The sequence below is a fragment of the Pocillopora verrucosa genome, chromosome 13 (assembly GCF_036669915.1).
Source record: "Pocillopora verrucosa isolate sample1 chromosome 13, ASM3666991v2, whole genome shotgun sequence".
Lineage (NCBI taxonomy): Eukaryota > Metazoa > Cnidaria > Anthozoa > Scleractinia > Pocilloporidae > Pocillopora > Pocillopora verrucosa.
This window is the reverse complement of record NC_089324.1, coordinates 15,930,602-15,956,629: the sequence shown is the minus strand read 5'-3', so window position 1 is coordinate 15,956,629 and position 26,028 is coordinate 15,930,602. Positions and strand designations below refer to the sequence as shown.

General features: G+C 35.7%; 3 protein-coding genes across 11 annotated transcripts; 2 read left to right on the top strand and 1 right to left on the bottom strand.

Moving 5' to 3' along the window:
- Position 1: 1 nt before the first annotated feature.
- LOC131795359 (globin-1) lies at positions 2–20,952 on the bottom strand. Of its 8 annotated transcripts, XM_066160528.1 has the most exons (6): positions 20,820–20,952; positions 19,486–19,538; positions 16,036–16,064; positions 3,624–3,821; positions 673–898; positions 2–397 (listed from the first exon to the last, which is right to left on the bottom strand). In XM_066160528.1, exons 4-6 carry the CDS (start codon positions 3,770–3,772, stop codon positions 266–268), a joined length of 507 nt encoding a protein of 168 aa, XP_066016625.1. In that variant the 5' UTR covers positions 3,773–3,821; positions 16,036–16,064; positions 19,486–19,538; positions 20,820–20,952; the 3' UTR covers positions 2–265. The 8 variants fall into 8 exon arrangements, with proteins under 8 accessions (XP_066016625.1, XP_066016626.1, XP_066016627.1 ...); XM_066160529.1 differs by lacking the exon at positions 16,036–16,064; XM_066160530.1 differs by lacking the exons at positions 19,486–19,538; positions 20,820–20,952 and adding an exon at positions 18,572–18,616.
- Positions 9,105–12,862, top strand: LOC131795385 (neuroglobin). Its single transcript, XM_059112961.2, has 3 exons — positions 9,105–9,325; positions 11,023–11,248; positions 12,222–12,862. Exons 1-3 carry the CDS (start codon positions 9,186–9,188, stop codon positions 12,354–12,356), a joined length of 501 nt encoding a protein of 166 aa, XP_058968944.1. The 5' UTR covers positions 9,105–9,185; the 3' UTR covers positions 12,357–12,862.
- A 323-nt stretch (positions 20,953–21,275) lies between the features above and the next one.
- Positions 21,276–24,724, top strand: LOC136276818 (neuroglobin-like). 2 transcript variants are annotated; one of them, XM_066160518.1, is made up of 3 exons: positions 21,276–21,489; positions 23,087–23,312; positions 24,203–24,724. In XM_066160518.1, exons 1-3 carry the CDS (start codon positions 21,311–21,313, stop codon positions 24,347–24,349), a joined length of 552 nt encoding a protein of 183 aa, XP_066016615.1. In that variant the 5' UTR covers positions 21,276–21,310; the 3' UTR covers positions 24,350–24,724. The 2 variants fall into 2 exon arrangements, with proteins under 2 accessions (XP_066016615.1, XP_066016616.1); XM_066160519.1 differs by having other exon boundaries at positions 24,075–24,337.
- Positions 24,725–26,028: the final 1,304 nt, after the last annotated feature.

The window sequence follows — 26,028 nt, the reverse complement described above, 5'->3', positions numbered from 1 at the left end:
AACCCTAACTTCAAATATAATGTCTACGATTTTGTGTCTAATTGATATGCTTTCACTTAACTCGAACCCAGACCGTATGCTTTGTATTCCAACTTTAGGCCGCGGGAAAACTAGGCTCGAGAATATTTTTTTCTTTGTCATAAAGCTTTCCTCTTGCTTCGGAGTTCGCAGTTTTAGTATCCTGCCCCACCTGCTTCTAAACTAGATGGTCATTGCCTTTGAGGGGAAATAAGAGTTCAGTCTCTCTGTAACTGTTTCTTGTGTATCACGACTGCAAGCCGTAAACCATGTGTTCTGTGATGAACTGGAATAACTTGTTCCAGGCATCTGCAGTTTCCTCAGTCCAACTAGACTTGAGAAGATCTTTAAGAACAAACATCAGGGCCTCCTGCATGGACTGAGAAAAAAAAAAGGGAATTGATCATTTTTGGAGGAAATGACAGGCATCACAATTCAAGCTTGAATTTGTTTTTTTTAGGATTTCTCATCTCCTTTTTCTTCTTTAGCAACGCCGGATCATTTAGCCAAAAAGAAGCTTCATGCATGGTAGATATAGCAAGATATGATTTAGTTCTGACCAATTATAGAGTAGCAGCTCTGTTATCGCCTAGGCAATAATACTAAAAATCAAATATATGATGTCAGTCAGTGAAAAGTTATCTATTAACTTACGTCAAGATATGTTGGTTTCAAGAAACGTGTTTTATGTCTGCGTCCTAATTCTTCCAAATACGCGCTAAAACTCTCAGAATCATCCAATGCAGAGACGGCATTCTCAACCGCTTTCATCACTCTTTTCGCATGACCATATAAGGCATTTGTCTTTGCGAGCTCAGAGGGAGGTACATCTTTAAATTCCGGAAAAAGTCGCTGATATTCAGGATTATTTTCAAAGAATCTGCAAAGATGTAAAAATTTATATGTTACGGCTATGCACAGTAGCTGACTTCCCCTGTAAGTGACAATGCAATATGTAAAGTTTATTTTTACTTATATCAGAGAAATCCTAGAGTAGCAGTAACGAGTTAAAAAAAAAAATTCTTAAGACATACAGTTTTACGAACCAAAAGACAAGTTTTTACTTAGTTTTCGTAAATCGAGCGTCTTGGACAGACAAAAGCCGTTTTGAATATAGTAATTATTGGCTTTTGTACCAAATGGTTATATTTTATCAAAGCAGTCGCTCTCTTTTCACCGATTAAGTAGCTATTCTGAAGAAAATGAAGGTCTATTAGGGATGACCACTGTGTAGATAAAAAAACAATATCTTTTGCAGATCAACTTTCATATTATTTCTACAGACCAATTGATGTATTTAGTTAATTGTGGCTAAGCATTTAGCGAGACGATGTCACGATAAAAAAGATAAAAATCTATAATCTCATTACGGACTAAGAGGTTAATGTTTCACAAACGTGCTACTTTAAATTAGGGAGGGGGGGGGGGGGTGTCCTGGTTGATTGTCAGGAACAGGTTTCGACCAACACGTAAGCACAATTAACCCCTTGATCCCTCAGAGTGATTAGCATCTAATTTCTCCAAACAATATCACCCTTCGATCACAAATTAAGGTCATGAGAATAAAGAAAATGATCATCACTAAAGGACGCTCTTGATTGTTAGGCAACTTCTCCTAGTCAGAACCTTAGGAAATGTATAGGGAACAATTTGGAGAATATGCTCACTGATGCTAGGGTGTAAAGGGTTGAAAAGCTAAAACGTAAATAAATGTTTTTATTTTTAAAACTATTGTTTTACTGCTAACAAGTTAATAAAAAATCATGATCGTGCACGATTCGCGTTGGAGGTATCCTTTCACCCTTTACACCCTAACATCAGCATGCATTTTCTCCTCACTGCTCTCTATACATTTCCTATGGTACTGATAAAGAGAATTTGCTTAACAATCAATAGCTTCTTTAGTTGGTGATCATTTCCTTTATTCTCATGTCCTCAATGTTTGTTTTAAAGGTGATACTGGCAAGAGAAAATAGTTACTTATCACTCTTAGGGGTTGAAGTGTTCAAACTTTCCCGTTGATACAGCTTGCTCTTCTACTCCATTCATCGCTTGTACAGCTGCACCGTTTACAAGTGATAAAAACGAAGTTTTGATGAAAAAAATCAGAAACTCTCGCAAAAGAGATGAACGACCATTTAAATTCATAGCCATTTCCGAATTTTCACGATCCTGTTTATGTGAATTTACCTTCGTTAATATCGTGGACACTAAATTAAAAAGGTTGATATGGTTTTTTTAAACTTTCCTCTACAGGTTTAAGTCAGTGATAAATTCAGTCCATTCAAAATAATTTACCAACGCAATAAAGCGTAGGAGTAAGCCCACGGATCCCTAGCTATAGCATGAGACTACGCACCGTTGCAACCACATATGAACTGAAATAGTAATTGGAGTACAAGCTATTGTTTGAGAAAGCACTGGCTTAATTTGGAGCAAAGCAAACAGCGGTTTTCGACCATCTTTTTCAGAGGGGAAGGAAATCTATAATTTTCTCGCAAAAATCAAATTACAGGCCGTTTAGGACGGTTTTCTAAGTTATATTTATATTATTATGCAAGATATCATTTTGATATGAAGTAACCTTGGTGGAGTATTTTAAAGCTCTCAATATTGAATTATGGATTTATATAAAAGAGACATTGTGTTTTGATGAAATAAGTAATTGCTTAGTACACCACAGAGTAAGTTTTTGGGATAGATTCTAAGATTAAAAACATGAAATCCTGGAAGAAATTAGTTTTTCTACCGTATGGTGTCTTTGCTTCCATAACTTTATGTGATAGAAAACGCGAAATTTAAAGCTTTACTTAAATATCGCTTGAAATTGTGCCAGCGTATTACGTTGAATTGGAACGGGAAACCAATTTAGATCAACATGACCTGAAAAACGTCTTGTGGCTGATGAATACTCTGTATTACGGACACAATACCGTTATTTTTATTTTCATTTGTATCCTAATTCTCGTGGGGTTTGACTGGTCTCCTAATTCGGAGGAAAGATTTTTACGGCGGACGATGATCAGTGCCCACGCTTAAGAGGGAACGTGACGATAACGAGGAATAAAGTTGTTCAACCGAAAAAATTATCAAATCAATTATTACTGATCATTAAAAACTACGAAGGGAACCGAAAAATAAACGGCTACAGAAGTTCTCACTTTTTTACGTTTTCTACTTCTAAACAAGTTTGTGATAAAACCCAGTTGCTAAGCCTTATTATCCGTTGGAGCGAAAAAAAAGGGAATTATATAAAGCGATATTGTCTTTTCAAATGATTTTACAAGACGAAGCATAAATAAATTGCTAGTTTTGGCTGTGCTGTAATATTTCTTTTCAGTCTCATAGAAAACACTCGATCACCAATGGCTTTTTTGACATGTTAAATTAAACGCTAAAGTGAATATATTGATTCCTGGAGCTATACAATATTGAACGGACCTATTCATATTTTACAAAAACATATTCTAAAATGGAAAATCTACGTAGTGAAATAAATATAACGTTGTACCAATTTTTTTTGAGATGAAAGTTATAATCAATCTCAGTGGAGACTCTAGATTGAGCGATTTGAACTGTCTTCTTAATATATACATTACACTCACTTGATAAAAGTCTTCTTCCCAACAGAACTCTTATGGATTTCGATTGTTTCCCAGGTCTCGCGTACCAGGTACTTTTGAGCCGTAGTGAGTGGAAATACGGAGGCCTTAAATTTATCTCTGTGGCGACTCGACGAAGATCCGCATCCCATATTCTTGTTTATATTGTGATGAAATAGCTGGCAGACTTCTTGACAACACCTGTAACGATTTGAAAAGATGATTTGAAAATCTGTGTTTACCCTGAAAAAACACTACAACTCGGCAGATTTGCTTCTTGACATAAATAGCTCGATCTGGCGTTGCTTCTGTCAGCCCAACATTGAACAAATCATTTTGTATTGGAGATAAAAGAGCGTTTTACAATAAGCTGAATCTGATTGGCACCGATTGTAAAACTCTGACAATTGATGCTGCATGCAAATTGCAAACATGCTAAGTGATTTTTCGTCGCCGTAAGGGAGACCCCACTTGTTTGAAGCAAATTAAATTGGGCAAAGCATTGCAAGACAAAAGTCCATTCGATACGACAAATGAATATATAATTTGAAATTATTCCACTATGGAAATTAAAAACTAACATGAAAGGCCTGAAAGGAGTACGCCTGACTGAAAGACTCATAACTCGAGAAATATCCTATTTTCGTGCTGTGAGTGTCTAAGTGCATGATGACCTTTTCGAGCAATATCATGATCGCAGCTCGTGCGGTCAAAAAAGCTACTCGCAGTAAAGTAGGCTAACCCTTTAATTCTGAGCCACATGCGGTCAATAAATTGCGCCTTGCACATATCTGATTACTCTTAATTTCTGGTTCTTGCAATTTATATAAACCATTTTATGTCCTCCGTAGTTACTTCCTGTTATACTGCGTTGCCATTAAAAAAACTAGTGGATAATCTTTCCTTTGTTCTGTATTTTGTATTGTCTGTTTTTTGTCCTTTTTATTGCATTTTGGTGCTTTGGCCTGGTTTTTAACTTTTAGAATTTGTCTCTGTTTTAATTTTTGGTTTTTTTTTCTACTTTTATCAACATTCGTCATGAGCTTTTAATGCAATTCCTTTTTTTTTTCGTTCTTCTTTATCTCCTTTACTTCTGACTTGTGGTTTGCCTTTTTAGAATATTTTTATCTGTTTCCTGTTTTTTATCACGTACCAATTGGGGAATGTCAGTTGTTTTCGTTAGTAGCTTTTATGTTGTGTACACGTCTCAAGTTTTAGTTTGTATTTTGTTATCGTTGTTGTGTTTTTGTTGTCTTCTTCACCTACTAGTCGGTAGCTGGTCAATTTTTTTACTCCTAGCTTCCCATGAAAACACGCTAAAAATTTATCGTAACCAAAATCAGAAAACTTTCATTCCATAATGTTGTATTGCTTAATGACTGTAGTTTTGTTTTCTTATTTTTTTGCTCTGACCCGTTCGGTTTGTGACACGTGAGGATGATAATTTACACAAAGCTCAAACAAAAATCTCTCCAAATCTTTCAGTTTGATTTATCTTGCTTAACCGACATTGGGCGACAAGAAACTGTGTTGGATTACCTAAATGGTGCGTTATTACCCACGTCAGCGGTGCTACACGTCTATTACGTGCAATCAGCCAAATAAAACAGGTCCACTGTACCTATGAGAAATTAGTAAACGAGACACATGCACGCATCTCATACACGAAATAAATGGCTAATTTCCTTTTTCCTTTCATCGTAATCTATCTCTATGTTACTGAGAGACATTCAAATTTTTTTTCTACTCGTTTGTTTCTTGCCGAATGAAAACGTAGCAAAAATTTGCGAATGAACTGAAATAGTCGTGTGAACTACCCGCCAGCGGCTAATAATTTCACACCTTCTTGGAGAAGTTGAAAGAAAAATTTAAAATAATTTATTTTTTATGGATCATAATAACAAGGCCCTCTAAATGCTACAAGTCAAACTACAGGAAAACTCATAAGTCTTTTATCTTTGACTCGTTTGCTAATATAATATACAACCATAACTGTAGTTTTCCCGAGTAAAACTTATTGATAATACAAAGCTGTTTTCTTCGAGGGTGAGTTTTAATTTTTTTAAAATTTTCAAGGGATAGGTTTCATTTTCGATCCATCAATGACCCATAAATCTTCTTAAACAGTATGAATATTCGTGTAAAAGAAATACCATGGGTGACACGTTCGTTTCAATATGTCGTTAAGCGTGGAAAATAGCAACAAAGCTGGCAACGTTACAAATCTTAGAGAGAAAACGTTAAGACCCAATTCTGAAGTTTGTTTGTGTTTATGAATCGACCAAGAGGAACACTTACATTTTAAATGAACTGAAACCTACTGTGAATTGAAATCATTTCTTAATACAACTCTACGAGGAGAAAGGAAGTTGTAAAGCCTAGCTAATTATATTTTGGCGCAAAATATAAGTTCTTCGCTTCATATAAATTATTTTAAGAGCTATTCTAGATAAGATAACATTACTCAAATTTTTCCCTCTAAACGTCTAAACTCTGTCGCAAATTAACAATGAAGTCGGAAAAAATTTGATCCCAAACTACATCTAATAAATTTCTCCCATTTGAAGCTTAATTTTAAAAATTAACTCGCCAACTAAAAGAAACATTGTGTTATTAACCTCACCACGGAGTTTTTATCTTGATCAGTCTGCGGTTGAAAGTAGGCCTTTGATGTACTTTTTTTATGTTATATATTGTAATATTCTATCCAACTAAAGACTTCTGCTCTAATTAGCCAAAAAATAAACTCGACATTTCCATTACAACCACCATGCTAGCAAATTAGCATATCTATCCAAATTTTGTTTTTCAGAAATTTAACCCAAATCGGTTTCAGAGCGGGACAGTATATTTCTTATGAACAAATTACTCACGTCATTTCGGTTAATTTTTAAGACAATAATATGTGATCATTTTTGGAAAGAAACAAATATCAAATGAATAAAAACAAAACATGATCCACGATAGAGACGCAATAAAAGTTTCATTACAAAATTTGCATTTCAAATTATACTTTTAAAAGTATACACTTGCAATGCAAGTAATGATCTTTGTCGCCTACTCACTTATAAAATGAAAAAGGTTTATTTAATACATATAAATATCTGCTTAATCTTCAAGACAGAGTTTGAACGTTTTATTTATAAATATTTATACTTGAAGAGGGATAAATACTGACAACTTGAAGTGGCGATCATATAGCACACTGGAGGATATCAAACAGGATATGTTCTTTGGAGAGAGCTAAATTGTCAATGATGATACACGTGCACTTCCGAAATTTCCGAAGCTGAGAAATCCATTGAATTCAAGCAACCTGCTCTTCTCGCAATTTTACAGAGGTAAATTTTTAGGAGTCGCATTTCTTTCAATTTATTTGGGAAGACTTTCCCATAAGTTCGGTCAATCTCCATGAATTCTGCTTTTTATCGCCATAACAGGTGATTTTAGCTTTAATGCACTTCACTCGTAATTGTGTGCGGTTTTAACGTTTTATAAAAGAATGAAATTTCATCCATAATTATAGATTAGTATCGTACGTGATATAAATTAGAAATAACCTACGGTCGAAGTTAATGCTTTCTATCCATCTGTCATGAAATTGCGTTCATTAGTTATCGAGAAAACGAATAGAAAGTAAGAGAAATAACACTTGAGTCAGCTTACGTTTTGCAGCCATGAAAAAGGGGAAACCATTTACGTGTTTGGTTTCATAGCAACGAACATCCTGATACAAACAGGATCAACAGCAACAGAGCTGTATAAAGCAATTAAAATAATGAACTGCAGAATTTCAATACTGATAAATTCCAATGTCAGAGGATAAAGCTATTACCAGTAAGCTAGTAACTTTAAGGCGATATCAACTTCCATAAAATGTTCTAAGCGAAATGGTTAGATTTTCATTGCTTTCCGTTTTTGTTTTTGTTTTTTTTTTAAAGCCTGAACGAGAAATAAAACCGACGGTTATATGTTTAAACTATCAACTTTTACGCAGAATAACTTCTGAATCGGTGATTTTATGGTCGGATTATCCAGAAAACTTACACAATTAAACATTTAACAAATGGAGAAGCCTTGGCTGTGCTCTGTTCTGTTGTAAAGCACGTAGGAAGCGGTTAGAGCACGAAAGAAGTGTAGTATCTTGACGTTTACAAACCTTTGTTTGATTCTTCTTTTGCTATTTGCCGACTTGCCTGTTCCCAAATTAACTTTCAATTGAAGAAAAAAAAAATTTGGGAAAAGTCCCGGAAAAGGTCGGACATTGTACAATTTGTCAGATGGCGTGACAGCTTTAGCTCAGCTCTATGCTCTATACTCTCATAGAGCACGCTCTTTCAACCAATGACAGCACACGTTATATCCGAAATTTATTATAATTAATGTTATTACTAGGAAGCAACAATTTTTCACCCTAGGGATAAATATTTAGAACGGGTTAAAAAATAGGGAAACGCGACCATCATTTCAATTCTAAAACTTAATTTCTTCAACAACATTCACAAAATATGGTTAAAACGACAAGAATTGAAGACGAACAAAGCCGATTGCATCGGTTTTCTTTGAAAACGTACGATAGACTTTCAAAACTTTATCTCATGGCTTATGGAAGCACCGTTTGTCGCTTTTGTTTTGGCATCGTCATGTTGCTATGGCGCGAGTAGGCTAGCTGTTAAGTTGCCTAGGTAACATAGACTCCCACAGAAATAACAGAATTTCAACTTCCTTAACTACTACTCTGACGACAAATTGTACTTCAGAAATTCAATTGTCGTACTTTTTCGTAACTTTGCGTTAGTATTGTAGAAACGAAATTTAAATATTTATTCTTACGTTGAAGTTTTACTTAAGTTACCAAAGGTGTCAAAAACAGAACGCTTTCTCATAAATATTGAGAATCCTCGGACTAAATGAAATATGCTAATTTAAGAGCATTGAGTTGATTTTTTTAGAAAAGTGACACCTTTTCGGGAATACATTCAAACAATCTGCGAAGGGTATTTTTGAAGCTGTTCTTTCAACTGCAGATGACATCAATTACGATGTTAAAAATATTTTTGAAGAGTGGAAATATTTGTAATCATCTCGAGTTAACATGTTTTCCAGCTCAATCTTAAGTTTTTCCCCGTCATATAAAATTACTCCAAACACACCTGTTATGCCTCAGGTCTGCGGTAGAAACAAAAAATTAGCAAAACACATTGAGCCTGGATAAATATATCTACTCTTTCGCGCCAAAGATATTTAAATTTATTTAAAATAAAAATTTACTTCGTGCTTTTTCTAGGGCGACATGACCATACTTTAATTTATTGGCTATTAGCTGAGATGAAATATATTTTTGAGGAAATTGCGCAAGACACTTGCCGAAAGGCCAAATGCTTCAAGTTGAAGTTCCTAATTATTGGTGTCTACATAGAAATGCACTAAGCAGTCATTGCGGGCAGTGGAGATACTAGTTTACATAGATTATGTCAACTTCCTTCAACACCCTAATTACAAATTTTGCCGTCACATGCAAACCGTGGCGACCAAAGAACGTTTTGGATCATTTTTCACAAAAATATGGGTTGTTCTTCGTCTTTAAGTCAAAAGCATGCCCATGTCTCGCTTCCCTTGTCCGAGCCACAGAAGTATCTTGTCCGAGAAACTTGGGAAACGATCGAACAACACAAAAACATGGTCGGGAAGAAAACGTTTCTAAGGTAAACACTTTCGTGTTTTGTCGTTTACTCAATTTCCTCGGTAGACTTTGTTTTTCTTTCATTATTTTTTTTGCCGTAGATAGTTATTCTTGTTTTTTTTTCTGTCGCTTCGTTGAAACCTGATATGGGATGATATCTTTTGAGCACTTGCATTTGAATCGCGTATTGAGTAGATTAACCTTCCTCGGGGATAGATACAACTTAACCGAGAATATAATTTCTTGACTCTGGAAGACAACTTTTACAGTGATTTTTTTTTCTCTCGGTTAAGGCTGTAACGAAGCACTCTTGTATGGACGGATAAGATCTAGAACCGATGCGCACTTCTTGCATGTGAATTTCTTACTTAATTTGCGATTCTCGAGAGCTTTCTACTTGTTGCAATTCAAATTTGCAAAAACGGACGCCACTGGAAATAATCGCATTTATCACCTCGAGGAATCGCTCGCTGAGGCTCTTGTGCATTTCGCAAATGTAATTTCCAAAAAAGGAAAAAAAAGAACGCGAGTTCAAGTAATCGTATTTATTGCCCGGAGGAATTTTCCACAAGACGTTTCTACTTTCAGAGCTAACTGAACAGATGCACAAAAACAGGTATATTGTAGTGAAAAACAGGGACGGAAGAAACAGGTGCAGGAGAAATTACAAAAGAAACACTGCTGCTGGGATGTAGCTTGTATACAATGTCGCCCAAAGCTGTCAACTAGTTGTCCTTTTACGGTAACAACGAAAATAACACTATCCAAAAAAAACGTTTACGCTGCCCCTTTGTAACAAAGAAATGGGGCTGTAATCGGAACAATGTTCTTGTCCAAAGAATTTTTTAGCATTCCTACTTCAATTTTTCATTTCATAGCGTGAAACGCCTCGTAGACTCGTCCATCAGTGAAATTTATTAAATAACTTATACGCCTGCCATGAAAATACATCTTGACAGCCTGAATTTCCGTCATAAAAGTCAGAATGAAAAATTGCATTTTCATTTCTGCTAAAAGAATACCATTTAAGATTCCGCCTACTGACAACCTAGTCATAACTAAACTCTTGCGATTAATTCTGATTATTCAACTTCGACGTGGTTTTCAATAAAAGTAATCATTCACTATAAAATATTCTTAGGACAATTTTGCGACAGAATAAGACGTTTTAAACTAGACGATTGATGTTGATCTTTCACTGAATACAAACGTGGATTCATGTTTTTATTTGTTTACTCCCCGTTGCCATGTCTCAGGCGAAGAAATATGCATTATGTTAAGAAGAACGCATTATTTCCTTCAAGCTATACCACCTAAATAAAAAAAAATGCGACGCAGCTTAATTTCATTCTAGTTAAATCTGGTAAAAGGCGAGTTATTTCTTCCGCTACATGATCAAAATATTAGTTTGTGACCATCGGCAAACTATGGGTGGTGCATGGCTCTTCTGATTTACAGGATCGTTTGAAAAAGGGAATGCACCAAACATTATTATTATATTATTATTATTATTATTATTATTATTACATTATTTATTTATCATAGTCAAGCAGGACAAATATAAATGTCACGAAGACGGTTACTGGGAAAAAAATCGACCCAGACCTCTCTGGATTTTCCTGCTCCTCTCCTTTAGCGCGGTTTACTGTCGCGCTTAGTTTCTTAGCTAAACGCCTGGAACAGGCTAGTTGCTCACAGGTTCTCTCTAACTTCTCTCAGATTTTTTGAGATGAATCCCGACTATCAAAAGCTGTTTCCAGAGTTTAAAGACGTAGACCCAGTTGAACTAGAGAACACGAGTGCTTTATATGGACACGCTAAGCGAGTCATGAAAGCCGTGGAGAACGCCGTGTCTTCACTAGATGATGCGTTTAGCTTCGCTGCGTACCTGGAGGAACTGGGAAGGAGACATATAGCTCGCGCATTGAAACCGTCTTATCTTGATGTAAGTATCACTAAACTGTAACGAGTTGGTATGTCAGCATGACGACTACATGGGTTGCGGGGATATATAAATGATAATTTTTCGAAATAAAGATTGAAGGAATCGCCTGCGTTAAGGTAACCCTCAGCTGGATACAGCAAGCAAAACTCGAACAAAATATAAACCAATATTGCTGCGATTGGAAAATTAATCGACCAAAAATGAGACCTGCCTGGAGAGCGGGTGATGGGGGGACAGGGGGGACTTTGGTCTCTCGATATCCCACGTCTATTTTCCACGCCCGTGACACTACAGATCTCTTCTATCTAAATTCCGTTTAAAGATAATATTTGCATTTTGTCTTTCAGTAGTATTTTGAATGAGAGTATTTGAATTTGAAATAAACGTCAGACCGCTATCTGATCAATATAAAGAGTTAAGAATCCGAGCTTCCGCCAATCAATGGCATCAACAAATATAATAACACTTATCTTTTCTCTAGCTTGATCGTTTTACTTGACGCGTGTAATGTATGTAATTTCAGGGCAAAACTAACAAAAAATCATTCAAGTAAATATTGCCAAAAGAATAATTTTAAATGTAAACAAATCCAAGTTTAGCTACGTTCAGTTGAAATGTCTTTACATAACTCAAATTTGCTTCAGCATTTAACTCTTTTAACCCCAAAGGGTGACTAGCGTCTAATTTCTCCTTACAATATCACCACTGAATCAGGCATTTGAGTTACGAGAATAAAGAAAATGATCACCAGCCAAATAAGCCCTTGATTGTTAAACAAATTCTCCTTGTCAGCACCTTTGTAAATGTTTAGAGGACAATATGGAGAATATGAAAACTGATGTTGGGGTGTAAATGATTAAAGAAAATGTAATCATCAGTTACCCTTCGCGAAAACAGGAACCATCAACAGATCCCTAACTTACTACTATTACTAATAATAAAATATCTTATCGATTTTCATTTATATTTTTAGGCAATGCAGGAAGCACTGATGTACAACTTGAAAGATTTACTACGCAGCCAATGGACAAAGGAAACAGAAGAGGCCTGGAACAGACTTTTTCGTTTCATTTCTTCAACAATGGTTAAAGGACTTCAGTCGCCATGAGATAAATTCCGCCCGTGAAGTAAACGGGGTAAAACGTGGTTTTAAATTTTGTATAAAGCCATTTCGGCGAAAAATAAAAAGCGCTGATATTATATGGACAGTGAAAATGAACTTGAATCTGGCATATGTTAAAATTCGCCAGCGAAGCTTTTGTATTTTACCTTTTTGAGTATTTATCGCGAAATTGGAAGGTGTTAGAGTTGAAATCTTCAGAATGAACTCGAAAAATTTCTTCGTCCTACATCCTCGATAAATCAGTCGACAACCCCATCAATTTTTTGGCTATTTTTTTCTCGAATGCAGTCGGTCGTTTAAACGGCAGTAACTTGAAAAAACAAAGATGGATAAAATAAACATGCCAAGTAATTTCAGTCATTAAAACTTAAAAAAACATAACTCATTGACTTCTATGTAAATTATAATGTCTTCTGGCCCTAGGAGTTCACATAAATGAAAGTACTGATTAATCTTTTTCTATCAAGTCACGGACAGGAAATTATTGAAAATAAAAAATCTTGAAGCAAAGTTTACATAGTCAGAATTACAAAGATGAACATACCTCTCAAACTCTGAACAACATCTTGTAAAATTGGTTTGTTTCCTTCGATCGTTAGTTTATTGAAAATGACAGAAAGGTCTCATTCCATCTGCTTCTTGTCGTTGTGTGATAAATGAAGTTTTAATTGCTTTTTACCTCCGGTAACCTGGTAGTCAAAGGAAACCGATAACTCTATCTTAAGAGCTCGATTTCAAGACCCTTTCAGTTCAAAATGCTGTTATTTATGTTCCCATCAAATAGCGCAACACTATTGGCTACAGTTGAAAGAGAGTTCATGCTGTGAAGGTTGATATGTTAGATATAAAGGAGACTAAACAATTGAGCACGAATAATGTGCTTTGAAAATCAATACCCATCTTTCGTTATGTTTCAGACCAACGCGTTGTGGCTTATAAAATAAACTATTTCAACCATTGACTGAATAAGAGACGAAAACACCGGAGTCGCCGGGAAATTCAGAGAATTTTCATCTTCAAAGTATACTGTCAAAGAGCTGTCTAGTTCCAAACTAAATGTTTCTGCTATATAAAACAATTCATTCAGTTAAAGACCTCCTATGAAAACATTAAGAATAATTACGAACCTTCTGGCTATGCCCCTGGGTATTTCCAGATTAAACAACATACTCAAGGCTTAGGGTTCATCAAGCTCCAGTGTTTTTAGAAAAAAATGTATTCCAATCACATAAGCAAAACATGCCAAGTTAAACCGGGTTTAACTAAATGAAATTCAGCTACAGACAACTAAAAAACTGAATCTTATTCATTTTTGTCTTCATTTTTCTGAATCTGAAGATGAAAAGAAATCAGTCTAAGCATCTTTGACAAAAAAAAAAAAACAAAAAAAAAACCAAACAAAAAAATGACCTGAATGTCTTGGTCCTGCTGTGAATGAGATAATAAATTGATCTCCGGTTGTGTATGGTAAGTTGTTTTGAGTTAGGAGAGACTCAGGCTAAAGTAAGTGCCCCATGAAGTTTTCAGGCTTTAAAATACATTAACTATCAATGAGCTACAAACGATTCATTCAACAGATAGCACCATAGTATCCTATGTATGTAATGATATGATATCTTTAAATGAAAAAACCTACATTAGGAACCATTATAAACTTTATTTCTGATTAATTTGTTGTAAATATCTCACATTGTAATATATTTCTTACGTATTGTCACGGATTCCTATGAGAACAACATTTTGTGGATATATTTGTGATGAGAAGTGAAATAAATCCTTTTCGCTATCAAGAGGTCAATTTACCATTTGCTATTTTGAAAAAATTCCTCATCTTATATCAACTGAAAAAGTTAGAAAAAGGCTGAAAGAACAATAGAAAGCCATCTGCTACTAGCAAATCCTTCCTTGTTGCTCTACTGGTAAGAATATGGAAAAGTACTTGGAAAGGAATATTACTAGCTTTCTTTGATAAATTTTGTGGTAAGTTGTGTATAAAAACTTTGAAAAATAATTAATTACTCGTAGTGTTAAAATGAAGTTAGAACAACCTTTGTTTTGATAGAATGACTGACCAGTGCAACATTGCTTAGTGACAGAAGAAAGACTGATTTGGTAGAAGTAGGTTATAAAGGACATACATTGTTCCTTTTCAATTAATTGACAGGTATGATATTAAACTGACATTAAAATGACGTCATTAGCATGACGTGCAAACCTCTAAGAGAGTAAGAGAAGATACAATTATTATAATGGCTCTGACAAAGTTTTCGTTTCTCGGAAAACTAAGCCTCAATTGCTCAAGTCTTTTATGTTCCTTATCGGAGAGTTCCAATCAATTAGCATTATTTTTTCTTCAGCAATTATCCAAAAACTTTCAATTATATGAAATAATCACGAAAGGATTTCTTCTGGTTTACAACTGTTGGTACACAATGAAGAACTCTTTTACCTTGTTCCCTATTCCCTGTGAAAAAATCCTCATGTTTTCAAACTGCGCTGTTTGGTACATTAAAAAAAATTAGATCGTCGATACATCAAAACCGACGAAAATTTATTTTAATATTGGTTGGTGTTGTCCTTATATTCGAGATATGAAAAATGCTTCCATATCTTTTCCGTTTAAATTTAGTGCACCTCGATTTTCACTTCCTTTTTTTTGGACGAATTAGAGAAATATCCATCAAAAAAGAGTAAAACGCTGTTTGTACTACTGGAAAAGCAAACATATGTTTCCTACCTGTAAATTGTTATTTCCTTTAGTCGTACTTTAAAAACCCGATTGGGATTAATTTTCAATATGGCCTGTTGCTAAAGGCATATTTGTATGTAAACAAAAAAAATCAAATTGGAAAATATATGATAATTTATGCGCAATTAAGTTGTGCTGTGCGTCAGAAGTTCGGTTATCAATTGATTTCCAAGAGTTTTGTCGCAATTTCCCTGTTAACGAAAATAAAAAACATCACGTGAAAGATTCATTTTAATGCCAAAAGTGTACCTGTATGTCTGTGATGAAATCTTGTTTGATAACCTTTGAGTATTTCATGATCACGAATCGTTAGGCTTAAGCTGACAGTTTAAAAAAAGCTTAATGATCAATACGTTACAATTGTTTGTCTTTTAACTACACAATACTAATTGCAGCCGTACGGGACAAGAGTAAAGTAAAAGAAGCACAAGTCGTCAAACGACCTTTTCTTCTATAACTCTTGCACAAGATAGCTTTAGCAATTGTTTTTATTTCACAAAACTTAAATGTCTGGAATAAAAAAACAGAAGTAACTTTTAAATCTACTTTGTCTGTTTTAACTTTGAATTCAATATGTTTCAAATTCTGTATTAACGATTTAAAATTATCATTGCCTTAAAGCTTCCGACATACCAAATACAAAATTAATATGTTTACTACATGGAGGATAAAGATATATACAGCCGAGGAAAATATAGTTAATCATGTGAGAAATTTTTAAACTGTCTTTGTCCTTTTTTAAGATTCAGTGCTTTTTTCAAACTAAAAACATTTCACAATTGGGAAAACAGCGAAGCTTTTCTTTTTCACTTAATTCATTTGATGTTGTAGATACACATAAAAAAGGGTTTGCCATTTAAAGAGTAACGTCAAATAAGGCTGGAGGACAAGAACCTTACGGATTTCGACACTTACCTTTCTTTTTGTCACGAATCCTAATTTGTCTGCAAAATACACATTTAAAATCTTCAGAGGAAGAAACATTTGCAATTCAAATATAAATCCAAAGAGTTCTTTAACAAAGTGGCATTGTAGTATTAAGTTTCAAGTGTCAGAAATTAAAAACAAAAGATGAAGTTGAGCCAGGTTAGGTCACCTGTAGAAGTGTTGAACACCTCTAAAATTGTATGCACAATCAAATGACTAGAGTAAACAAACCGAACCACATCATTAAAACTCGCTTCTGTATTATGGTGCTCTGATTAGAAAGGTTCATGGTTTTCTTCCCCAATTGGTCCCTAGGTGAGGGTTAGGATCAGTGTTTGGTAAAAACGTCTTAGTGTCCGATTTTTGAAACTTAAATTTCGTTTCTTAGAGCAGAAATGATATCGAATTGAAGCTCGCTGTAACGGTGCTCTTTTCATGGTTCATCTTTGGGTTTCCATTCCAACTATGTAGTTTTGTAGCAATTTGCAATTTAGTTATGAAAGTAATTCATAGTTTCATTGGCTTTATTTACTTCGCTCCTTGACTGGTTCATAGAATTCGAACCACCCCCTCAATCAATCAGACGGAAGACTTAAACCAACAGTGTCATGGTTATTCACGTTTTTCCCGCGCTTTTGGCGGCTTATTTGTTTTTTATCTAGGTTCTGATTGGCTGTTACTACTAATCTGGTTTTGGTGCCTCGACGCCTAACTTCGGAAAGGTGCTCTTTTAGTAGTCTTAGTAATATGTCGTCGGCTATTTACACTTTTACAGTAAAATTAAAGGTATGAACCCGGGGTAACACGTGATCGTGTATTTTGATGGTCCGAGTGATTGTAGTCTTGAGAAGGGTCAAGTGAATGGTTATTGTCAGTCGATTGTTCTAAGTCCGGTTCGTATAAACTGATTGGTCAGTTTTGCCGTGATGCTATTGGCTGTAAGACTCAAGTAGCGTAAGTCGGTCGCGATTGGTCTGATTCCATCCGTTAGTAAAGTTCAGTCGTTTTGTTCGTTTCGTTTGTAATGTTAATGTCGTCAATGAGTCGTTTGTATGGTGCTGGTAGTAGGGGAGTCTGGTCCGCGTACGCAAACCAGCTTTTCTGAGTCGGTTGTTGAAAGTAGTTAATACTGTAGGTTAGGCATTGCACAGAGTCCCAGTCAATAATGTGCTTCGTATGAACCCCTCTCTGTTCTTCGGTTCGCCTTTGATTTTGACGTTTGTTTTTAACGGAAGTAGTGTGGTGATGAGTTTGTGGGCGACGTGGATATTAAAGGATTTTAGAATGCCAGGGATGTTCTTGTACGTGCCTTTATGTACGATACGGTTGCTGTAGTCGTAGGAACTGCGTTGTGGTTTGTTTCGTTAGTTGCAGTAGGTCGGTGAGTGTTTCGTGGGATGAAGTCTGCGTTCTAGTTGTTCTTTGACAGGGAGCGGTTTATAAGATCAATTGCTCCGATTGCCAAGCCTTCTACATCGGTGAGACTGGCAGAAACCTCACAACAAGACTGTGTGAACATAAGCGCGCGATGAGGAAAGGTGATATAAACAATCACATCGCTGAACATTGTCGACTTACGACACTCACCCGATCAGACGAGGGACTGTCAGATGACTATCCAGCGCTGGAAAAGGTTCATGTGCTTTTTTTTAGACTCGTACGTATACGCAAACTTAATCATAGGATTTGTACGTGTATACAATTGATTTGGAAAAAAAACTAACGGGGGGGAGGGGGAGGGAGAAGATGGATCCACAGGCACCTCACCCTCACCCCTTCAGCTACGCCTCGGAATTGAACGTGTTATGGTAGCAGTCTAAAAAAATCTTTTAGGTTTAGAAAACGGTCAGCTGTCACCTTGCACGTCCTCATTTTATAAATTTGAGCTACACCTAACCCGATTGTTTTTTGACCCCAAATCACAAATAAATTTAATAACATTCTGTATAGAATCATGGCAAGGGATAGCCCAATATATGATCCAAGATACGTTTCACATAATGTAATTAATATGCGTAGCATTTTGTCAAACCAAAAAAATATGAGTTGTCGACGGAAATAAGAATTTAATTATTTGAGTTGTCGACTACAAAAGGCTGTTACGTGTTGAAAAACCAAACAAATGATTTACTTTCGATCCAAAACTAGTTACAAAGGATTGGCCGACTTATTTCTTAAATTAATTTAGTATTAAAATATCAATATGTCATGCTTGAATCACCGCCATTTTTTGATTTTCATTCTCATAGTGGAAGTTGTTGCCATCAGGGATAAAAATTTGTTAAACCTCATTAAATCTCATGAAAGATTGGATGAATCAACGCTATCTGGTACGAAATGAAAACCGCAAGCTGTTTTGATTTTGCCGATCGTGGTGGAATAGTTGTTGCCGTCAGGGTTTAAGAATCTGTTTGCTTGGTCAGTCGTCAGCAAGCCCATGTTAGCAGATGACGAATCAGGTTGGAAAAGCATATGAAAGGGGATAAAACATCATGGTGGAAGCTGAATAAAAATAAGACCTTACCGGATACACCTTTGTGTTCACTATGATTTCCTTTCTTTGTGGCGAATTACATCCGTTCGTGTTTTCTAGTTGTTGCTGAATTCAGTTAAAGACCATGCAAAAGACCAGGGTGATATAACAGAAAAAAACAACTGATCTTTTCATTTTTTTGAGAGAACGTGAGAAAATACATTTATTAATGCCCGGTCTAGACGTCAAAAAGCAAACAAAAGTAGTTATATTTCCTGTCAGTTCCTAGCTATATTTGCCCTTCATCTACAATAAGACAGCAAGTATTCAAATGAGCCAAAAAAGTTGAATTGTTACTCGAGCAGTAATGAATATTTCAGCTACTATACCTTCTCTGACTATATACCTTAGTGTACCTCATTGTATTCAATGCAATTTGTGTCTAATTTCTCTTTCGGACGGTGTTCAATTCACTTCTTTTTACACCGTAAATGAAAAGTAAACAATTTCTCTCAGCCAGCAATTAACAAGGCTTTTCTAACCTTGTGTTTACATAAAGATAAAATAGTCCAAAAGAAGACAGAGTTTTGATGAACAAATTTGTCTTCAACTCAACTTTGAACCTGGGATATGGCGAAAAAACTCTTACCAAAAACATACCGTCTAAGAGTTGATCCGATTTAAAATCTCAGTTTGATTTTCTTCCCCTCATAAAAGAGAAAGGGGATCAAAAACTCGAATAGAACCCAATTCCTTTGAATTTTTATCCAATCTGCTCCCCCCCCGACAAGTACCTACTAAGTGACCAAATAATGTTATCCCCACCTTGCCCCCCTCAGAACTAACCTTTCATTTACTGAGCAAATTACTGAAAATACATTGCAGGCGGCGTCGTTTCACCGTGTATTTAAAACGAGCTTACCGTGAGTTTCTGACACTGGAAAATAGCATTAGGAATGACTCACCGTTCAGTATTGGAAAATCAGCAGCAGTTTCCGGTCTCGTTTGTATTTTTCTGCTTTTTGGGGAAAAACGAGGAAAACGTCACTCGGTGCCAAAGTTATTTAGTAGATTCGTAAGGTGATGAGAAAATAGCAAAAAAAAAATAGTATTATAAAACTGAAGAGTCATTCATAACAAGATTTTCCTTGCGCATCACCAAAATGATTCGCTCAACTTGTAGGAACTAAATATATACGTGAAAAGTTCGACGAAGAGTACGTTACCCCAAAATTTAAAAAAAAAAAATATATATTTGAGGAAAATTAAAGAAGTCATATATTTAGATCTCAATTGATTTCTTCAGAGGATTTGTGTTTTTAGCAATTTGTGGTTTTCGTCTGAAACCCTGGGCCGCTCAGTTTCCGGGGTAAAAACGGCTTAAATTACATTCTGTCTCCTTAAAATATACTAATTACGTTATTTTAAGAATTTCCTAACTGCAGAGATCGAGTTGGTTGCGTCGCGTGACGTCTCTGAACGTAATGCTAGACATGACCTAAACACCAGCACTGGAACCTATGTTAGCATCATGATCACTGCAGAGGCCTGGAGCCCAAGTTTGTGACGCTATTTATAATTATGTCACATCAAGGAAGAATACAAAGTTAATATAACTGAGAGAGGTTATATCTCGTCATGCACTGGAGTATGTCGCTTAAGGATCACTTCAAAATTACACACTTCGATATAACTGTCACAAATTACTTAGTTAAGAATGGAGAATTACTTTACTTGTCTGGACGGGCTTATATCCTCATTTGACTATTCGAAGCAAAAATATATGAAAAATCCCTTTGTCCTAAACAGGTATTAATTTTCGAACATTTCAGCAGATATGTTTCGCGGATCAATATTTTCAAGTAGGTGGGACGCTCTTAATTTCCGACTCTACAACTTCTAAAATAAATAAATTCGCCTGAATCAGTGCGTTGAGGCCTGTCGGAATAACTCAAGAAAAATAATTTTTCTGCACCAATATAATGATTCACACGTTTTCACCAGATGCCCCATGAGGACAGATCGAGCCAGCTTTAGTCTACGTTTTACATTTGCACGAAATTTTAATGAATAAATTATGAAAGTACCGCAGCAATATTATAAAATTAGTGGTTTGAAGAACGAAGGAAAGTTCACGAAATAAATTCTTCCAATTACACAGGAAGGGCGTATAACTGCACAACGTCTATACTTATAGAACTTTAATTGTGCTTGAAAATTAGCGGTTTCCCATCAATATCGCTGATAGCTATTCCTACAACATGTGTAAATTAATAATAGTAGTAACAGCTCAAAATACCTGATTATCAAATGCCATTTACCAACACTGTAGAGAAAGGTTAGATGCCTAGAGGCCCAATCGCCGAGAGAGACTGTTCGGCGACAGTTTTTGGCTCGAGATATGTTAGGGGAAGAACTCAGGAGCTTAATTGGTAGTACAAAGACCCGATTACCATACCCAAAATGCAAATTATAGCTGAAGTGTTAACTCGTCTCTTGTATGTTCTTGTCGGGAAAAAATGCTAAATAATTTTCCAATTTTCACTCATGCACGAATCACTCATTTAAGCATTAAGGCTTTTAGTCAAGACAGGGTATATCTACTCTTTCTCGACCAAACGGTAGCTTTTCACAAACAACAAACAAGTCAAGATGTTGGTCGATATAGAGACACACCCATCATCACAGCGTATGACAACTTTCTCGAGGGAAAGCAGCTGGATTCATAAATTCATTCAGCTAGTGTCTACACATCTTCATTTTAGGTTTAACGATCACACTGTAAATGCCATGGGTTGTTTTGTATCGCGTAATAACAGAATCGAAATTGTAGTCTCAGTTGCTGAGGCAACATCGACTTCAAGAATCAGAGACATTCCGCTATCACACGAACAAAAATGCATTTTAAGAGAATTTTGGCAGCTCATTGAACCCATTAAGTGCGTCATAGGGAAGAAAGTGTTTGGACGGTAAGTGTTTTAAATACTCGCTATCTCTGGTTTGTTGTGTTTCATTTCCTAAAAAAAAAAGACTGTAGAGTCTCGAGTTGACAGTAGCTTTTTTATGAAAATATCATACCACAATTAGGATTGGAATCGTTTAAAATGGAGAAAAAGAGGAAACAGTATGCTGATCCTAATTGGATGTCATGCTACACGTGAAAGTTGCTAACTTAAACATGCTGAATCCAGTGGTACAATTCCTTGGTATATAGGAAGGTCTTAGCGCGATTATTCTTAATGACTTCCATGTTTTTTTATTCTTCGTTCCTCATTTGTTACCAATAGATTTTACCTTTATTTTTTGTTGCATGATGATCGAAACCTCAATTTCGATGGATGATATCCTAAATAATGCGTTTGAAGTGTCAGTAAACACTAAAAATTTGTTGTTCAGTCGGTGCATGGTATCGATAAAACACAGCGTTGAAGATTTTGTTCGAACTAAGAAGTTAATGTACATCATTTTCTATTTTCAAATTTAAGTTATATTTGAATAACATGTAATTTTCTTTTTTCTTCACGCGACCCCACAAGCTTGTATTTCCAACAGCCGAAATGTGTGCACTTTTCAAACTCAATTTGTTTTTTTATAACATTTAAAGACGTTCACCAAAAATAGATTTATATTTCAAGTGTGTTTTTTTTTATTTTTCATGTCAATAAGTCGCCATTGTGTCTTTGGAACCCATATTGTTTTGCAGAAAAAATTCGTTCCCAACTGCAACATTCAAGTATTTATATAAATCATTTGAAAAATGAGAAGGAAAAAGGAGCATTTCCTGGGGAACTAAGAACAATTATTTACAAGTTTACGGATAGGATCGGTAGCTGTTTATAATTGCTGACATATTTTTTATTGCCTAAATCATCTATGAGCTGATCAGGTTCAGAATAATTTTCACATTTGTGAGAAAGAGGGTTAGTCATCGCGTAGATAGAAATGAGTTTTCCAAATGCAAAAAATCTAAAATATAACAGGCAAACTTTCGCAACTGCTACCGATGTTTATGAATTGTTGATGACCATTGCTGTCTAGAGAATTTGCAGACTTATCATAACGTGTTTAATGTCCTTTAAAAGGTGCCACCTGTCGTTTGTGTATTTCCTATTGTATAAAGAGTTAAGCTACGTCTTAAGTAGAGCAATACTTGAACAAGTCGCTAGGAACCGAGCCCCGGTTTCAAAGAAGAACCCCAGAAATGAAAACAATCAACAGTTAAGTAGACCGTGAAAACGTTTTCTCAAGCCTTTCCGTGCGCAAACGCGAAAGCACCAGCGCTTCTGCGTGTTTTGCCACTTTTCTTACCAATCGGGTCATTATTTTGCGCAAATTGACTTTCAAATACAAACGCATGCGCACTACCTTCGTGATAGCATAGCTCTATTGAGGATATGAATGGAGATTCATAACTGAGAAGCTGTGGCTTGTTGTGAGTATTTCTCAGTGTCTTGATTTTTTTGCATAACTTGCAAAATAGGAGTAAAGTTTGTATCTAAAGTAAACGTAAGTCGAATTTCCATTACTCAGAGTTAATAATGATGTCCGTGAATGATTTTGTTTCAGACTTTTTGAGTCCAACCCAAGAATTCAAGACATATTTCCCGCCTTTAAGAGTTTGAAACTTGAAGCCGTAATCAACTCTCGATCTCTGTATCTTCACGTCAGACGAGTCATGACTGCGCTGGAAAATGCTATTTTTTCTTTAAACGACGCAGAGGTTTTCATCGAGTATTTAATGAATCTTGGAGAAAGACATAAAGCATGGCCCGTGAGGCTGGAACATTTCGATGTATGTATCCTATTATGCCAATCAATGTTACCTTGAGGTACATATTGTCGTATAGCGCTGTATTGTGATGTAAACTGCAGTAGCGGGAAGTATAGTGCTATCTAGGGGTAGATATTGTTGTGTAGCGCTATATAGTATTATAAACTGCAGTAGCGGGAAATATAGTGCTATCTAAGGGTACATATTGTTGATTAGGATGCATCAAATATTTTTGCTTGCGCGCAACTGTTTTAAACGTAGATGAATATCCCCCAACTAAAACTAGGGGATATTCAGTCACGATATTCCCCAATTTGCAAACTTTACGTCTACCACGATAGGTCTTCGTTTCAAACTAAATTCAATTTAGTAAGCTGTTCATAGAGAATTTTTCACGAAAAGCGCTGCATAGTTATAAAAACTGCATTATACGGATGTACAATGTATCAAAGAACGTTTAGCGTGGTATGGTGCTGTGTATAGATTTAAACTGCATTTTACGGATTTAAAGTGCTACTCAGGGATACAATAATGTATTTTGCTGTATAATGATAAATGTTGAAGTAAAGGATGTATAATGCCACTGAAGGGAGGGGGGAGAGGGGCATATAGGCGCGCGTATTCGAGGAGTTTATTCTACGATGTAAGGGGACATAGAGTCCAATAATCGACGGAGCGTGTTTGCTCATAATGAATCTCTCTAGTTGTTATCGACTGCCTCTATGGAAGTACCATAGTAAGTTATTCTTTGTTACTTATTGTTTTATCAAAACTCTTTCCTAGGGTCTTCTCTGTATCTACATCCAAGATGACGGGTACCAACTCTGTGGAGTCTGTGGATTGGTCTGCCGTCATCTTGGATTCCCGATGTAGGTGGACCCCAGGCGAGAGTTTGACCCATTCCCAATCAGATGATAGAAGAAGCCTTAATTTGGACATTAAAGGATTCGTTTCCAACAAAATGCACCGATTATGTCGCCGAGACTTGGAGGGAGCTCTTTCGCTTTATAAGCGCTACAATGATGAGAGGACTGAGGAGAGCAAACACTGGCAAATGAGACTTTAAAGTGAGAGAACCTGTGGACTGGGAATCAATCGAAGGGAAAACTGAGATTTTACTAGAGATGAAGTTAAGAGGACACCATCCTTAAGTGGACAAAATAAGCAAGATAACTAATACTAATTCATTTGAACTGTCAGTAAACACTAAAATTTGTTTTTTAGTCGGTAGTGATCATAGTATCGATGAAACACAGCGTTAGAGATTTTTTTTATTTAGAAGTTATAGTATATAGAAATTTCTCTTTTTAAATTCAAGTTATATTAAGATGGCATGTAATTTTCATTTTTTCTTCACACGACCCCACAAGCTTGTAGCTTAAAATATTATTTTGTATAAAGAAAGATCATCTATCTATCTATCTAGAGATAGATATCCCTTTGAGAAGCGTTGAAAAATCTATTGTTGTCTAAATTGTTCCACTGAAGTAGAGCAGTAAATTCAACTATGTCCACCAGCCGAACTGCGTCCACCTTTCAAACTCAATTTGTTTGTTTTTTAGGACTTTTAAAGACGCTCGCCAAAAAATAGATCTATATTTCAAGTGTGTTTATTTTTTTCCTTTTATCATGTCAATAGGTCACATTGTGTCTTTGAAGCCCAAATTAATTGCAGGAAAAATCCGTCCCCAGATGTGACATTCAAACATTTATATATATCATTTGAAAAATGAAAAGGAAAAACGAGCATTTCCTGAGGAACTGAGAACAATTATTTACAAGTTTACAAAAAGGGATCAGTAGCTGTTTATATTTGCTGACATATTTTTTATTGTCTGAATCACCTCTGAGCTGATCAGGTTCAGAATAATTGTCACATTTGTGAGAAAGGGGGTTAGTCATCGTACAGATAGAAACGACTTTTCCAAATGTAAAAAACTCAAATATAACGCGTAACCTTTCGCAACTGCTACCGACGTTTATGAATAATTAATGACTATTGTTTCCCAAAGAATTTGCCGAGTTATCATAACGTGTTTAATATCCTTTAAAAGGTGCCACCTGTTGTTTTTCTATTTCCTGTTGTATAAAGAGTTAAGTTACATCTTAACCAGAGAAGTACTTGAATGAGTCGCTAAAAACAGAGCGCCGGTTTTAAAGAAGAACCCGACAAAATGAAAACAATCAACAATTAAGTATACCGCGAAAAACGTTTTCTCAGGCCTTTTCGTGCGTAAACGCGCACTACCTTCGTGATAGCATGGTTCTACTGAGGATGAGAATGGAGATTCACAACTTTGTAGCTGTGTCTCGTTGTGGGTATTGCTCAGTGCCTTGATTTCTTTGCATAACTGGCAAAATGGGAGTAAAATGCATTATCTAAAGTAACGTAAGTCGAATTTCCATTATTCAGAATTAATAATGATGTCCGTGAATGATTTTGTTTCAGACTTTTTGAGTCCAACCCAAGAATTCAAGACATATTTCCCGCCTTTAAGAGTTTGAAACTTGAAGCCGTAATCAACTCTCGATCTCTGTATCTTCACGTCAGACGAGTCATAACTGCGCTGGAAAATGTGTTTTCTGAAAACGACGCAGAGGTTTTCATCGAGTATTTAATGAACTTTGGAGAAAGACATGAAGCATAGCCCGTGAGGCCAAAACATTTCGTTGTAGGTATTCTATTATGCCGATCAAGCCTACTTAGAGGTACATAAAATGTTGTAAAGCGCTGTAT